Source organism: Passer domesticus, chromosome 5 (genome assembly GCF_036417665.1).
Source record: "Passer domesticus isolate bPasDom1 chromosome 5, bPasDom1.hap1, whole genome shotgun sequence".
NCBI classification, from domain to species: Eukaryota; Metazoa; Chordata; class Aves; order Passeriformes; family Passeridae; genus Passer; species Passer domesticus.
The window spans coordinates 13,293,135-13,310,116 of NC_087478.1; the positions used below are offsets into that span (position 1 = coordinate 13,293,135).

Here is a 16,982-nt window from a genome sequence, read left to right on the forward strand (position 1 = left end):
TTCTTTTCTTGGTAAATTACAAACAAAGTAGTAAGGGATAGGAGTAATTTTTGCAATACAGAATCAGCCTGCTGAGAATTTAATTAAGTTAGGCAAACCCAGGCCTATGAAATTATTCTTGTTTCAGTTACTGTTAGCATTCTAAAACATACTACATTTTTGTAAAGCCCTGTTTACAAGCATGCCATCATTAAATTAGATAAAACTGCAGCATGATACAGTAAGATGGAAGACAAACTACTACAAATAGTTACATTCAGGTTGTCTTGTACTTTGATTGCATCTCACTCATTTTATATAGATAGGTAAATTCTCATCTTCTCCATATTTCAGAACTATTAGCTTAGTGACATGCTTGTGTGTTCACTGTTCCTCATACACAGTATGGCATGCAACAGATCATGAGGATGAAGATATGAGACACAGTGAACAGCTGGCAAAATAGGCTGCACTGTCCACCCTACATTGCAATAATGGGGAAGGGCCAGAGGCACAACATTGCTGCATCTATGGCTGTAAAAGTGCTATTAAGCATCCAACAGCCCTCCTCCCAGAGGACAGAATAAGGATGGGTGAAAAGGCACTCTGCCCTCTCCACCTGCTGTGGAAGATACATGATGATACAATTCAGCCTAATCTTAAAATAAGAGGGAGCTCAAGATACCTACTGAACTATCTATAGACAGAAAATAATATGTACAGCAGAGCTGTGTACCATTTAAAAAAGTGCACAGGCCTAAAAAAGAAAAGACTCCACAAGCTGGGTGTACCAATTTGAAATATTTAATGAGATTCACTTTCACACATCCAAATGACTATGCATACTGTGAATTAGCTCCATAATCCTCACTTGCTAACACACTTGATAAATGTACCAAAAGCTATGCATTTCTAACTTCACATTTAAAAAATCTGTTGGGATTTATCTTTTCTTTTTCTTATGAATCGTGACTCAGTGTTTCCTTTAAGAGCATAACCCCAAGTAAATGTAAAAATTTCAACAAATTTGAGGTGAATTGAATATTTACTTTGCCGTATTAGTTGTAAAACGTTCATTATTTACCACACCTGCCTTATAGAAATGTTTCCTAACTAAGTAGTTGTTTTGAAGTACATCATTCTTCCCTCAGAGAAATTTTAGGAAGAAATGTCTTCAGAAACAACCATCATTTCAGAAAACAGAATTCCACTGAGCACAAATTGCTGAAGATTGTTACTGGGAGGTATTTATCAGTCACAAGATTGACTACACATTCCTGTCTCCTTCTTATTCGGAGAATGACACATATTTCAGTTTTTTATACTTGATTCTCCAATTGTTTAAAAACTTATTCAGGAGCTACCGTTACTAGATTAAACAGCCATTTCTTTAATTTTACAGCCATATGCAATTACTGACACCAAACAGTGAACCCAAGCAGCTCCAAAGACTAAGGATATATTAGTAACCAGAAACTCTGGTTATGCCAAAACCTGAAAGCAGAAAAAGGAACAAAGATAAATTACCTACCAAGTTACAAAGGGGAAATGGGGGCATGCTACAGAGATTCTAACATGTTACAGAGGTAAATATCTGTCTGCACCAAAAAACTCACCACAATACCAAACCATATGGCACTCTAAGAAAACTGACAAAGAGCAGCACTGCAGGTTTAATGAGCTCCTTGCACAAGAACAATATACTGCAACCATCTTCAATACAGAGTCAATGGTTCCTAAGCAAGCCTTTGAAAATTAGCAGTTTATGTTAAAATACACGTCTCAAAGAGTGGAATAAAACAAAGGTTTGTATTTAACTTAGTAGCCCTTCCCTAGCAAAAACTATCTCAACACAGTTTAGATTATGTTTTACAGCCACTTTGGTTAATATGTGCAAACTATGCAACACATGCATGTGCAACAGGAAATTGGTGCTTATGGTAACAGATATCTACCAATGTTGCAACAAAATCAGGCTTATTTAGAAAAATATATTAAAAGGCCAAAGAAGGCTTTATTGCTAAAGTTGCTCAGAACATTATCAAAACACATCTTCCGATGAAGCAGCTACTCCAGAGAAGTACCAGCTATATCTTCTCCTTGGAGCTCCATCTACTGACATTAGAAAAAAAGTAAAAATAAAAAAGCTGCCACAGGTTACTCCTCAGAAATCAGATCTGGAGCTTTAACATTAGGGGCCAAAGTTGGCAGTGAACATGTTCCCTTCACAGATCCTAAAAGTGCTTCCTCCACTGTAAGGATAGCCAGCATAATATAACAATATTTACCTTCCAGGGATTCAATTCCAGTTGCTTGGGCCAACAGATCTTCATGTCTTGCAACAACCTTAAAAAAAACAATATAGATATCAAAAGAGAAAAATGGGGTCATGAGCCTAAAAGAAGTATTAAATGTATCACCATCAGTCCTACATTAGGCATTTAAGTATCAGCATCCCTACATTAGCCAGATGCAGGAAAAAGCAGGTACATCTTATAGGAGAAAGAATTTTAAGAACACAAGGTGTTTTAACTCACAAAAGCAGCAAGCTCAGAATGAGAAGATGGTCAATAATTAATTAAGATGTGCAGCAGAGCTGACAATTAAAGCCAGCAGAGCAATCACATTTCAACACATCCTGATATTTAATAAAAATTGTAAATGTGAAGTTACTAATCACACCATATTGTATATTCTTTTTTTTTTTTCTATTTATGACATTTATAAACTAGTTCCCAAAGAACTTACTAACTGGGGCAGGGGGTGGGAGGAAGCAAGTTTTGAAACTACACACAAACTTAACAAGTGCTCTCATTGCAATGTTTACTGTGGATTTATGATTTCTGCATAGAAAAAGTCTTCTATCTTAACTCAAAAGCCTTTCTGAAGGTGTAGAGGTGTGTTAACACAGGTTGAATCTGCCTAGCTAAAGGCAAGTCTTAGGGCTTATGCTACTCTTCAGCACACAATGTAAGGGTGCAAGCTCTCCCTATCTTCTCACAACACCATGCTGAAACATGGCCTCAAGTGTTTATGATAGCTGACACAATCATTTGGGAAGAGTCTTCCTTCTTACAAGGAAGAGTAAAGCAGCAGACATTGGTAAGACTACAAAAACTGAAATAATACATGGCTGCCTGGTAGGAGTATTGAGGGTGGGCTTAACTGAGCTGTCAAACTCACTGCTAGTTTAGCTGCAAGCTGTACTTTTAGTAACTGCTTGTAGAGGACACTGGGCAATTCCACAAGTTACAAGCTTATGAGAATACTAACTTTTTGACTAGTTTAAATCAATCATCCCAGAATAACAGGTATGCTTTAAACTTACTTGTACATGCAGCTCTTTATCCAACTGACTAATACCTTGAGCAAGTTTAGCCAGCTGCTCAGCTATCACAGCCTGATGGATGGACTGGGAAGTGTAAGCTTTCACATCAAAGTCTTCTCTGAAGAAGTCAGCGTAACATTCTGGAAAAGGATTTAGGATTTTAGGGTTTTATCTTCATGGTTCAGAAGAATGAAATAATATTTCTAGCCCTACAGTGTACACATCTCTGACCTTCAATTTCTTCAACATAACAGTGAATGTTCTCTACATCACATAGTACAAATGTCAGAAGAGGCCACAATCACGAGAAACAAGTCTGGAACTGGTAACTGAGGTTCGTGTTTGTTTTGGGGATTTTTTTTTAATTTTTTTTTTTTTTTTGCAATGGTGATCAAGTCACATGTTTCTTTAGTTCCCACACCCTTCTCTTGAGCAGAATACACTAAAAAGTATCAGTACTTATTTTCTCAAATTTACAGTGTAACCAGGATCAAGCTGTTGAGCCTGTACCCATAACCAAACACACCAGTCAGCTGCCGATCACTGACAAGTAGCATGAGATAAAACTTCATTAAATCATACCGGATTTCGACAACGGTGTGAGTTTATAAAACAATTATGAAACGATAATACAATTATGACTCCGGATCAAGCAAGACCAGGGTTCCCAGACAGCCACTCTTAACTCAACCGAGCACCTTCGCCTCTGATTCCAGTGCAATTTTTTCCTCTGGGAGCGAGCGAGCCCGAGCGCGCACTCCTCGCCCCGCGCTCCCTCCCTGTGCCGGGGCACTCGCTCCTCATCCCCAACTTCGCCGGCGCGGGGCTCCCCCGCCCGCCTGCCCGGCCCAACGCCGCCTCCCAGGGCACCCTCCGGCCGCCGCGGACGGGCCCCCGGCGCGGTCCTGCCGGCGGGGGCTGTGCCCGGCGCTGCCCCCCGAGCCCGCGCCTCACCGTCCGCCCGCAGCTCGGCGAGCGCCGGGGCGGGGGCGGCCCCCGCCTCCTCCATGCTGGCGGTGCCGGAGCCCGCGCGTCACTCCCGGACGCGGCGCGCGGCGATGATGGCGAAGGCGCGCGACGGAGCGGGCGGCGGCGGCACGTGGTGAGCGGGGCCGCCGGGAGCGAGCGCGGCCCGGGCCGTGCCCGAATGAGTTGTGCCGGGGGGAGCTGGGCCGTGAGGGGGAACCGTGCCCAAATGGGCTGTGCCGGGGGGAGCTGGGCCGTGAGGGGGAACCGTGCCCAAATGGGCTGGGCCGGGGGGAGCTGGGCCGTGAGGGGCTGTGCAGGGCAGGCCGTGCCGGGGGGAGCCGTGCCGTGAGGGCTGCCCCCGGGGAGCAAATTCTGGCCGGCCTCTTCACCAGAACCAAGTGCTGTGTAAAACTGTGTAAAACTGTTCTGCTCTGCAGCACAGCCCGTGAGAAGTGGCTGAATGACGAACGTTTCGAACGCTGTTTGTTTTTCCAGATGCCGAAAGGACTGTTAATTGTACATGACTGATGACACCAGAGAAACTAAAGAATGCCAACCAAAAGATCCCATGGATTTGTTTCATTCTGGGCAAGTTGTAAAAATATGTGCTCCTATGGTCCGCTATTCAAAGTAAGTAACTGACATGTCAGCTCTGTCATTTTCTCTGTTTAGAAACTTGTTTCTCAAATTTATCGTGACTAAAAATGGGTGATTACCTTCTTCTCTTTTATTTAACACGGACATAGGATGTGTTTTATTTTACATGTTTTCGTTACAGATCTACACATACAATAATCAAACATCCCCACAATACTGCATGTTAGGGTAGTTAATCAGAAAAATGCCTTAACTATTTACCTCTTAATCTTCATGTGTCTGCAGGTTGGCTTTCAGAACCTTGGTTAGGAAGTACAGTTGTGATTTGTGTTACACACCAATGATAGTGGCAGCTGATTTTGTGAGATCTGCAAAAGCCAGAGACAGCGAATTCACAACAAACAAAGGTATTATTTTTAATAAACCATTGCCTCATCAGAATGTTTTCTATGGTCATAAGCCAAATGGGCCAGGTGAATGAAGTGGGTTACGCAACTTGACATCTGTTAACAATTTTGGTATACGTCTGATTATGAAAACACAGAAATAGTCTAAGTGAGAGTAACCACAGTCCAGTGATAATGGGTGAAATTAAATAGTGGAAAACCTTGTCTCCACCTGAAATCAAGGCCTCCAAAGTGATTTATATCTGTGGGAGTTGACCTCAAATAGCTGCTCACTCATTCCTCCTTCATTCTCCAAGCAGCACAGGGGGAGAATAGCAAGAGCAAATGAAAGAAAAATTCATTTGTCAAAATAAAGGCTCCTGAATATGTGAAGGAAAAAAACAAACAAGTTATGCCAAGCCACTCTCCAAGCAGTAGCTACTCTGGAACAAAAATTCCATGTCCCAATCCACTTTTTTTCTTTCCCTGTCATTCCAGTTTCCTTTCTGAGCTTGATGTTTTACAGTGTGGAATACTCCTTGTTCCTGTTTGGGTCAGCTGTCATAGCTTTGTCTGCTGCAAACTTCTTGCCCACCCCAGACTGTTTGTTGGGGGTAGGGGGAAGCAAAGTGAAAAAAACAGGAAGTTTTGACACTGTGCATGTACTTTGCAACAATGGCCTAAACAAGTGTTTTGTGAATTATCAACACTGGCTTTATCACAAAATCCAAAATGCAGCACCACACAGGCTACTATAAATGAACTTCAAATAAATTTGACAAGTAATTCCATCCATCACAGTTAGGCCAGGTACAAGATGGCAGTAAAATTATTTTTCTAGAAATTGTTTCATGTGTCTTTCAGAGACAAACATTTAACTCATCCAGGAAAAAATCCTAGTCTCTAGCAAAAATAAGAGTTACTGGAGGTGAAAAACATAATAGACCAGCCATTGATACAGTGGAGTCAAGGACTGACAAAAGAAGAAGGGTTTCATATTAGCCAGACTGGAAGGTGGTAGATGATTAGAAATATGAGCGCAAGAAAGCACAAAAGAGACACAAAAGGAGGTTTAAGCATGGCTGGAGCTGAGGGGGAGAAGCAAGGCTTCAGGCATGGCACAGAAACATAACCAGAACACCTATAAAAAGAAGAAGTATGAGGACTTGTACAGTGTCATGGCTATAAAGAGATCTGAAGTACGTGGGAAGGGGTGACGAGAATGATAGAGATCTGTTGGCATGAAGTGGCTGCAGCAGAACAGTGTGACAAGGAATATATGAGCATAGCTGCAGCTGGAGGAATGAAAAGCACCACTAACAGGCAAGCAAAATCAGTGTAGGGTCTCTAAATTGGGATGATTTAGTCTGTTCAGGCCACAGAATTTGTGGTTTCGTAAGTGTATATGTAATAGGGAAAGTGTACTTCACTGTTTTAGCACTGGCTGTGTATTATGGTGCACTATTCAAATAGAACAGAGCAATTACAGAGAATATTCACATTGGAAAGCACAGGTAGACTCCCTTATGAGTGGAATTCCCATTGGAAAGCACAGGTAGACTCTCTTATGAGTGGAATGCAACTTCAAAAAATCTATGAATAACTCATTGTATGTAAAAATAAATTACTAAGAACATAACTGACTCAAATATATATGGCTCAAAGCTCCAGTTACTAGTTTGCCCCCCTTGACTTTACTTACACTTCTGATCTACACCAAGTATGGTGGCATTGGAGTTCTACAGCTCAGATAGGGAGTGTATTCTGGGGTGTGCTGGGACAGGGAAAGAGAGGATGAAATGTTTTAGTGTGGTAAACAACATCTTTTTCCTACTCCGTTTTTTTATGCTGTCCTTAATTTTACAGGCCTGTAAAGCATTCTGCCTCATGCTTTGACCAGATTATAGTATTTACATTATTGGCATTTATATTTTGTGTAGTTTTATGTTTAACTTGCTGGCTGTTTGGGCATTTTGTCTTCTAATTAGTGGGGTAGGTTTGCAATTGATATTTTACATTTTCTTCTGTATTAATGTTTCCGTGTTGTGTATTTCTCAGAGGTAGGTGTTCTTTGTGGCTGCTGCTAAAAAAATTTATGTGGCTAAACTCAGTATTTTTATTACTTAATGCTCAACAAAGAGAAACTAGGCATGTGGGCTTATTCTAAAATATTAGGTATAACAATGTATCCAGCTAGAGCACTGTATTAAAAAGACATTTTTGAAAATATGCATGCAATTATTTTTTTTGCTTGCTGGATTTTTAGGTAACTTCTAGAACTGTCTCAGCTTGATTGAGAGGGTAGTCATGGCCTTTCTTACTTTATCTCCACCATTTCAATAACCACTTACTTTCCTCTAAAACAGAAAAATGTTCAGAAAGCACTTGTGGTCTCTTCAGTACAAAGAAGTGCACTTGTTTTGTGCATTTGTTGGATCATCTCTTTCCATCAGTGCTCAGATATCATGCTGCTTCTTCTTAACTACAGCAATTGTTTATATGGAAAGTGAGTGCTGAGACTGCTTGAGATATTTGAGATGCCTTTAATGTAATGCAGTAGCTGTAAAAGAGGAACTCGTGTTCCAAATGACCATCTGGCTCTCTGCAGGGGCTTAGTAAATCACAAGTAGTTCAGCAGACCCAAGCAGAGGAGCACTGCCTCTGTGGTTTCTCACTAGAGACAAAGCTGCTAGAGCTGCTTCTGCACACGTGTGCTCATTCCAATTCTGCAAGTCACACTGTGGACAGAAAACAGCCATGTTGGCACAGAAAAGGAAAATGATGGGCTGGGATGAGGAAGGGCAAAGCTTGTGGGTGTTTTAGTTCCTTCCTGAAGGATTGGTTCTGTAAGCAAGTTTCAGAACCTGGCAGGACGGGCAGCATGCAGACAAGAAGGGGCAGGCTAGGAGGGGAAGCATGAAGTCTGCTGAAAATTAGAATGCCTGGTTTCGTGGATGGTCTTTGTGAAAGATTAGCAACTGACCAGTGTCAGTCAGAAAGTGTATGTTAAGCCAGCAACTGTAGTACACCTATATTTGTGTGAATTTCCACCTCTGTTAATAGACGTACTCACTTAGTAAGTAACCCCTGGCTAGCTACTTTTGTTTATTTGTGACTGAGGGCTTACGGAATCACAAAATAGATGAGCTTGGAAAGACCTCTGTAGCCACCCTGCTCATGCAGGGTCACCTATACTTGGTTGCCAGGACCATGGTCAGACAGCTGTACAATATACAAAAATAGCATTCAAAATTTAGAACTGATTCCTTTTATTTTCTGGGAATTTTTAAATCTCTAAATATCTTTTCTTTGGCATAGGTGATCACCCACTGATTGTCCAGTTTGCTGCTAAAGAAGCACAGGTTTTGTGTGATGCTGCCCGTATCATCTGTCCTTTTGCAGATGGAATAGACCTAAACTGTGGCTGTCCTCAGAGGTAAAGTTTTGAACAAGTTCACTGAATATGGGGTAATAATTAAGAGACTAAAGAATGCTGGTCTTCCTTTTCATCATACTTTCTGTCTTAACCTAAAAATATATTTCAGGTAAGACTAAGAGCTTTTTAACCTGTCAGAAATGTCTGTGTAGTAAGGCACTGTTCTGAGTGCTCCCAGCTGCCAGTCACCATGGTGAGACTGGGAAAACTATATGGATTTGCCAACTTGCCTTTTTTAATTTCTGAGATACTGAGTGTTGGCTCAGAAGTGTCCATCCCTTCTCAGCTACTGTTAAATGTGCACTACCAAAAAGAGCTTGCTGCAAATAATTTGCAGAGTGTTTTGAATAATGATGTAGCAATTTGCAGAATAATGAGGCAAATCCGTGATGTCTCAAGCTTGCTGCAAGTGAAGGATAGTCTTTAGAATAAAATTATACAGATAAAGTAGTGAAAATAATTTCTTCCATCTTTTATTACATTTGCAAGTATAGTGAATTAGTGATGTACTTCTCACATAAATTGATAAAGATTTTGTCTTGACAGTGAAACAGAGTAGTAAGATTCTCCCTAATTGGTTCAGTTGAGAACCATTATTACATGTATATGTCAGGCAGTCTTTTTCTGAATAAAGACCTGAAAAATGTAGGAAAGTAAAAGATAATATTACAGTGCAAGTAAATGTAATTTCTCTATTCCAATTAGGTTTTCTTGACCTAAAACTATAGTATTTGAGAAAGCCTTTCTGGAGAGATCTGAGGCTTCTGCATGGAAGTATTGGGGTTTTATTAAGCTAACTACAGTTAAGTATGTCAAACTGTCTATTTCTTTTAGACCAAAAATACATGCTTACATTTGAATTGTTTGTTTCTTGTACAAATTAATTTTAAAATAACAAAAGTTGGTGTACTTTATGTGCCTTTATAAGAAAAATTATTTTGAAAACTGCTGCTGTTAAGTGGAAGCAAAAGTTATTTTAGCCAGTCAAAACAGTGAGACCAGGATATCACTAAAATAATACCCTCACTTGCACTTCAAAAAATCCTCCTTTTCAATATGAAGTTGTCATCTATTTAAAAGAAATCCATGACAGGGGGAAGGGGAAACATCAAATTATTTCTTTTATGCATGCACTGTAGATTAAATTTTCATTTATTTTCTTTATGAGTCCATTCTGTGGACAGAAGATTGAACTTAAAGAGATTAGTAACTTGTCCAAAGTTCTAGTAGCACAATGGAGACTGAACCAGGATCTGTACCAAACTGCAAACAAATTATTGATCTACAGCCAGTACTATCTCTGTTCACTTAACCACACATTCTGAAGGTCATAAGGAAAGAAACTGATGGATGTAACTGATACTGATCTGCATTCCTTCAAATGTAGAATATGAGTGTTCTTTTTCTGTTAAAGATGGGCGATTTCAGAAGGTTATGGTGCTTGCTTGATAAATAAACCTGAGCTTGTTAAAGATATGGTGAGACATGTACGGAGCCAGATCGACAACCCTAAATTTTCAGTATCTATTAAAATAAGGTAGGTCTAACTTAAGTGCTGTTTGTGGTATATGGAAGAATCGTGGTTTTTTTCTTAAAGAATTTAGTGTCATATTAATAAAATTTATAATTCTGTTAATGCAATACACACATTATAGTAATTTCCTTACATGTGAAGACTGCTGAGATTTTTTGATTCAGATGTCTGGGGCAAGTAATAGAAAACTTAGAACCAGCACAGCCTTTGACTACTTACCCAGATAACATACTGTGAGCTAGAGTTCTCTTGCAATCCAAACAATATGAAAGTACAAGTTGAAAGATGAGGGCTTCTATAAAAGAAAAGCAATGCATAGTCTGTATCATCACAAGGATTTGCTTTGTGAGCTGTTAGAGAGCAAAGCCAAAGTTGCAGTTGGGTATAAAGGGATGGGTAACAAAACTGGGAACTGGTCCAACAGCTGCTGTAAGGAATACATTCTGCTTCCCTACATCAGCTTCTAAACTTCTGTAGTCTTGTTTTTCATTGCTTTGAGTGCAGCCCAAGGAAGAGAAGGCTCCAGGGAGACCTTACAGCAGCCTTCCAGTACCTAAAGGGAGTCCACAAGAAAGATGGGACAGACTTTGTACTGGGCATGATGTGACAGGACAAAGGGGAATGGCTTCAAACTGGAAGAGGGCAGGTTTAGATTAGATATTAGAAAGAAATTCTTTACTGTGGGGGTGGTAAAGCCCTGGACGAGGTTACCCAAAGAAGTTGTGAATGCCCATCCCTGGAAGTTGGTAAGGTTGGGTTGGATGAGCTCTGAGCACCCTGGTCTAGTGGAAGATGCACTACTTCCCCATGGCAGGGGAATTGGAACTGGGTGGTCTTTAAGGTTGCTTCCACACTATGGAACCATTCTATGATTCTATGACCATTCTTGATCCATTATTTAACCATATATCCTATGTGCCTTTTGTTATTTGTCATTTAGTTGCAACTCAGTTTCCAATCCTTCTGGAAACGGGAACTATAATAAATTAAATGGTTTTTTCCCCACAAAATATGCAAAATCATGGCATTGATTTTAGATTTTTTGGGTACCCTTGCTCAATCTCTATAAAATTTACCATGTGTATTACAGAGATGTGATATAATTGGGAAATGTTAAATTAAATACCAGTTTCCATACGCTAATATATCTTAAAAACACCCCAAAAATCAAACACTGTTTTCCAACTGTAATATTGTCTTTTTACTGTTATTTATGGAATCTGTGGTAATTCCTCCTTATGGAGGAGTGCTTTTTATATAGACCAAGAAATTTACTACCTATTGCTTTCATTCCTTGCAATTTTAGGATCCATGAGGACTTAAAAAGAACAGTTGACCTGTGTCAAAAAGCTGAAGCAGCTGGAGTTTCATGGATTACAGTACATGGGAGAAGTATAGAAGAAAGGCATCAACCTGTACATTACGATGCAATTAAAATAATTAAACAAAGCATGTCTATACCTATTGTGGCTAATGGAGACATTAAATCTTTAAAAGATGCTGAAAATGTTCATCACTTGACAGAAGCAGATGGTAAGATTAAACATACTCTATTCTCTAAGTAAACTTACCAGGTTTGAAGGTATTGATTTTGGATGTAAGTAGGATGTGATTTGAGTGCTTTCTCTCCTTGAGGAGACAAATGAAAGAGGATATTTTAGATGCCTTAAAAAACTCATAAGCAGAATCACTGGTGATGATCAGAACACTAGAGCACTGCTATTCAAAGCCACAAATAATTATTTTCGAGGCAAATTACAAAAGCTCCGTGATTAATTATGCTATCTCATCACTCCGTAGTGGAGTTCAGGGGGACGTTCAGACATTCTGTCTCTTTTTGGAGCTGATTATTTTAAAGAACTGTAAACTTCCACTTGGAAATCTCTACTTCCTGCACATGGGAGCAGATTTCTTACAGTAAGAACACAATGGAAAAGGGAATATATTGTTAAGGCAGATGGTTAACTTCAGGGACACAGTGAGGCATTGCACTTTCATTTCAGTCATAGAATTTGGGGATTTTTTGCAGTTATCAAGTCACAATAGATTCCTACAACTGCCTGTGGTTTCAAGACAGTATGGAAATCTGGTATATGTTCTGAAAAGATAATCTGTATCTACAGACTTTGTGTCTTCCAGCTGCAGAAAAACAGGAAAGAGAACAGTATGTGTGGCAGGTTTCTGTTGACAATGTTTCTGTTTAATAGCTACAACAGAAATTGAACCAAGCTGCAGTGCTGCTTACAGTGACTTCCCCCAAATACAGAGCAGGAAGGAAATGCACAATACAAAAAAGTGTTCTCATAGTCCATAGTCTCATAGTACCACCTTCAGTAGTAAAAATATTAAGCATTCCGTTTTTTCTGTTATGGACAATGACAAAAGAATTTTTTCATTTTTGATCATCCTATTTTTTAAGAAAAGACAGAGTGTGATAGATTGTATCTTGATAGTGCAGAAAACCAGAATCCCTTAATCACAGAAAAATTACAATAGAACTTGCATGGGTTTATCTGACAGTATTGGATTAGAGTTGCAAATACACTACACACTTGTTCAGAAAGATTTACTGCAGATCAAGAGTCTAAAATGTATTTAATTGAGCCATTGAGCTCTTAGTGGAAGAAGGACAGTGAATAGACTGAGTTGCACAGAAAATTATTGGTTGTCTTGTGTCTTTCCATGGTAATTTTATGTTACAAAGACAATAAATGTGTGTAACGAATAAGAACAAAGAACTAATTAGCTGCAGCTTCAAAAGAAGGAAAGAAATGCTTCTGTGACCTGTGTTTTGTTTCAGAATTTCTGGAATGTATTGGTAGGTGTTGTGGATACTCTGAGGTTTGCCTTGTTCAATGGATTTCTCTGATACAGCTGTAATACTCATCCCTGTTGTTGTCCCATTACTATCTGTAAGCTTTGGGTGGGTGTCCTGAGGGGTGTTGTACAAAATCTACAGGAAGATTTATCATACAATTGAAACTTGAATGTAACTTACTGCTTTAATTTCCAATTTGAAGGTGTCATGGTGGCTAGAGGACTCTTGGCAAATCCAGCTATGTTTGCAGGATATGAGGAGACACCTTTTCAGTGCATCCAGGACTGGGTTGACATTGCTCTTGAGCATGGAACTCCTTTTACGTGTTTTCACCACCACTTAATGTACATGATGGAGCGCATCACTTCAAAACAAGAAAAAAAAGTTTTTAATGTTTTATCAAGCACCTCAGCAGTACTAGATTATCTGAATGACCATTATGGTTTGGGATAAATGGAAGCATGTTAGTCCTATGTGAACTTGTATTTTGCAATTGTCGGTAAACTGTAAAAGTTTTCATTGAGTTTTTACTTTTTAGTCATATTTGTATATTGTGTATTTTCAACACAGCAAAACATTATTATTTTGATGATACTTTACATTTTTATGTCTTCATTTTTCACTCGAGAGAATATTCAAGATTCTACAAATGTGTAATTCTATTTCCAGTGCACTACTACAGAGAGGATTGATTATTGTAAGGCCCCGGTAATTTAATTTTTCACCAGATAATTGCTCACAGCAATATGATTACAAAACTAGGGCCTTTCTTACATTAAACCTCCTAAAATCAGGACTACTTATAGATAATGACAGTAATTTCAAACCAAAAGAATACAAAGGGAGCAACTGTAGAAGTTTTTGCTTTAGATAACCTGGGCTTAGTATAATGGGCTTAAAGCCCATCATACTATCCTTTTTTAAATTTGATGTTTCTTTTGCAGCCTAAAACTTTGTAACTTATAAATAACTTAGAAAAAATTCCATGCTTCTTTTAGCAAAAGAAACACAGAATAGATAAACAATTATGGAAAGAAGGAAAATGAAGAGGGAAAGAATTAAAAAGGAAGAGATAGTTTAAGTACAAACTTATCTGAATCTAAAGAACAAGATTTTAAAGTTTAATCTAACTAAATTCGGTTTGTTTATCTACTGTAGAATAATTGTATACAAGATTAAATCCCTATCATCTATCAAACCAGAACTTTTTAGGTCAAAGAAAAGCTGACAGATTCTCTCAGTGGGGCTCTTGCAGTCCTTTCTGCCTGCTGGCATGTTGCTTACCAAAGCATGACAGCCACTTGGCTTTGAATCATTACATAGGGGTGAAATAGTGAAAATTAGAACAAGATAATAATATTACACACCAGCTGCATTTGTTCTGCAAGGAAAATTTCACAAAACTGTACAGTACAATTATTTGTAATCAAATATTTTTTCCTTTATATGTTTATACAGAAATTCATGCCAAAAACTGCCAAGTTTTCTGACTGTGATTGTTCTATGAATATACATGTGAACAGTTCGAGGTTTTCTAAATAAATTACTTGGTTTTGTATGTAGTTGCAATTTTTTTTATTAGACAGCAACCTGGAAGAGGGAAGCTTGCTTTTGATGCTACTCTCCAAATCTTTTTGTATTAAGGTATCTTAAATTATCACAATTTTTTTAATGCAATAGCATAAAATACTTGATTATTTTTCATAATTAATATGTCCGATTTAGGCATATAAACAAAAGTTTGAAAGGCATGACCCAAGTTACCAAGTCCAGTTCACTATTTAAGGCAGCAAAGTTACGTAACTCTTCTGATATGATCACCTTCCGATGTGCTAACTACAGACATGCTTTGCTCTCCTAGGCTAATTGAGACAACCTCTGCAACCATTTTTGGTGTGTCTCCATTCCTTCAGACAACTATTTTTTCACTCTTTCTGGATTGTAATGTTTTCTTGACATTAGTTGGGCACTGTTCTGCATAGCATTCCAGGTAAATTCCCAACAGTGTCCTCTACAGTTAATACTACTTTTAATACTTCACTTTTCCTCAACTAATATTTATCAAGTAAATTATGAGCTCCCAGTTTTACAGCAAAAGTTCTTACTTCCCAACTGCATGACTAGATATTTTTTACTACCAAATTTCCAGTATCAAGTTCATCCAGTTATGTTGCAACACTGTTCTCCTCAGTTCTGAAATGCCTCCAGCCTCCTCTGAAGTAAAACTGTGCAACTGAATTGTAAAAGAAAAGGATTTGTGAAAGTATTAACTAAGCCCTTTGATGCCATTTTTTTAAGAGTTTTATGATTTGGCTAGCAACTACTATATGTAGCAAACTGTCCCATTAGCTTCAAGGAGCAGAGAAGAATAATTTATTATATATAATCAACACAAAGGCTTTATTTTTTCTGTAGCGGGAAAATTGAATTTTAGAGAACTGGAAATACCTTGACCTATTTAGGAACTGAGCATTTGACAATTTTGAAGGCAGCAGTTGTTGTGCCTGTGTGAGATTAATCACAGAGATTTCTGCCTGAAGTACAAGACCTACGCTGCTGTTAATATTGGTAGTAATTATGGAATGCTTGATCTGGCCTTTTATGTATCATAAAAGTCAGTGGAAGTTCATCATCCCTTTTCAAGGGTGAAATGAATTGTTCACCTTCCATTCTGAATTTTGTATGCATCTGAACATACTTCACTGTGTTTCCATAGAATTACTGCAAAGTTGGAGTCTTTAAGACATACATTGAGCACCATATTGTTCCAATATACATAAATTGCTAAGGATGAGAGTTATTCAGCTACCAGTGTTGTTTTTAGAATATGATCATATTTCTCATTATAATATATTTGAATATGAAAAAATAGAAAAAAATCCCATTTAAATATAATACAAATTTATAAATGAATATACACTATTATAAATATTTTTAAATAATTTCCAATTTAAATTCACTGGATGTAGTCCTTCTCCTGTATATGTTACTTTTAACCTCACCAGGTGGTCAGTCTTTCTATTTTCTAGTTTTTAAATGTTGTAACATAAGTACAAAGCAAGTAACATAAGATACAAAGCACTGTTTCCTATTTTAGGTTCTTTGCCTCCTGTAACTGATCCTGTTCTTTATGTTAAACCCCCCTGCACAACAATACCATATTCTCATAATACCTCTATGCTTTTGCAATTTTTATCTTGCTACAGTTACCCCAGCACTCTCACACGGCCTATACAATTCCATTTTCTCTATTGCCTATTGTTAAATTTTTTAGGTCTCTTGGGTTGATGGTTGGGCAAAACCAGTGTGTGATGATAAGGCTGTCACAGAAGCCAAAGCAGAACAGAACAAGTTTAAACTTTCCTTTTGTTTCAAAAGAGAATGAGTTTATTTCACCCCTCTAACCTGCTGTTAATATACAGGTATTTCCTATTTCTGCTTCTGAATACCCAGACTTCTACAGCTTCAATTAGAATTCCTTCCAGGAGCAGCAGAGTGCACTCAACAGGAGAAGAGAGGTCTCAGAAATGTTTTCAGGAGACATCTCATTTCTTCAGATCTCATTTTGGGTTGGTGGGGAACATGCATCAGCTGCAGGGAAGTGTACAGCAATCACACTCATAGTGAGCCTTTCTGAGATCTTACAGAGCCCATAAAGTGAAAAAGTGGCTCCAAGGCTGTGACATCAAGGACAGGTGAATACAGTCCTATCAGTATGAGGCTGTGCTACTGGGAGAGCAGCTTACAGTGGTAGAAAGAGGTGAGTAAGCAGCTCAGAAATGGAAACTGCTCTGTAATTAAAGGAAAGTCTTTATTCACGTTTTAACAGCTTCAGTGAAGTATACTGGCTGTAGGCCAATAGCTAAAATGTAATAACCAGAACATTCTAAGAGGTTGTATTTTGTCTATAGTGCTGATTAAATATGTTTATGAAA

General features: G+C 38.5%; 2 protein-coding genes across 5 annotated transcripts in view; one reads left to right on the forward strand and one right to left on the reverse strand.

Moving 5' to 3' along the window:
• The window catches only part of COG5 (component of oligomeric golgi complex 5), a 170,949-nt gene extending 166,565 nt beyond the window's left edge, over positions 1 to 4,384 (reverse strand). Inside the window, exons 1-3 of one of the 2 annotated variants that reach the window (XM_064422021.1) lie at positions 4,262 to 4,384; positions 3,308 to 3,447; positions 2,268 to 2,325 (exon numbers count right to left, since the gene is read on the reverse strand). In XM_064422021.1, coding sequence (XP_064278091.1) covers positions 2,268 to 2,325; positions 3,308 to 3,447; positions 4,262 to 4,316 — 253 coding nt within the window. In that variant the 5' untranslated portion in view covers positions 4,317 to 4,384. The remainder of the gene's footprint in view (positions 1 to 2,267; positions 2,326 to 3,307; positions 3,448 to 4,261) is intronic. The other variant, XM_064422023.1, reaches the window with a different exon arrangement.
• DUS4L (dihydrouridine synthase 4 like) lies at positions 4,285 to 14,605 on the forward strand. Of its 3 annotated transcripts, none has more exons than XM_064422046.1 (7): positions 4,285 to 4,409; positions 4,772 to 4,906; positions 5,159 to 5,280; positions 8,578 to 8,695; positions 10,110 to 10,232; positions 11,536 to 11,762; positions 13,250 to 14,605. In XM_064422046.1, the coding sequence occupies exons 2-7, from the start codon at positions 4,797 to 4,799 to the stop codon at positions 13,498 to 13,500; spliced, it is 951 nt and encodes a 316-aa protein (XP_064278116.1). In that variant the 5' UTR covers positions 4,285 to 4,409; positions 4,772 to 4,796; the 3' UTR covers positions 13,501 to 14,605. The 3 variants fall into 3 exon arrangements, with proteins under 3 accessions (XP_064278116.1, XP_064278115.1, XP_064278117.1); XM_064422047.1 differs by lacking the exon at positions 4,285 to 4,409 and adding an exon at positions 4,609 to 4,674; XM_064422045.1 differs by lacking the exon at positions 4,285 to 4,409 and having other exon boundaries at positions 4,546 to 4,906.
• Positions 14,606 to 16,982: the final 2,377 nt, after the last annotated feature.

Excerpts from the sequence above, each read along its gene's own strand:
- DUS4L (XM_064422046.1), top strand. The coding sequence starts at position 4,797 with ATGACTGATGACACCAGAGAAACTAAAGAATGCCAACCAAAAGATCCC. Across the intron at positions 5,281-8,577 it reads CGAATTCACAACAAACAAAG|GTGATCACCCACTGATTGTC; the intron begins GTATTATTTTTA and ends TCTTTGGCATAG. Across the intron at positions 8,696-10,109 it reads AACTGTGGCTGTCCTCAGAG|ATGGGCGATTTCAGAAGGTT; the intron begins GTAAAGTTTTGA and ends TTTCTGTTAAAG.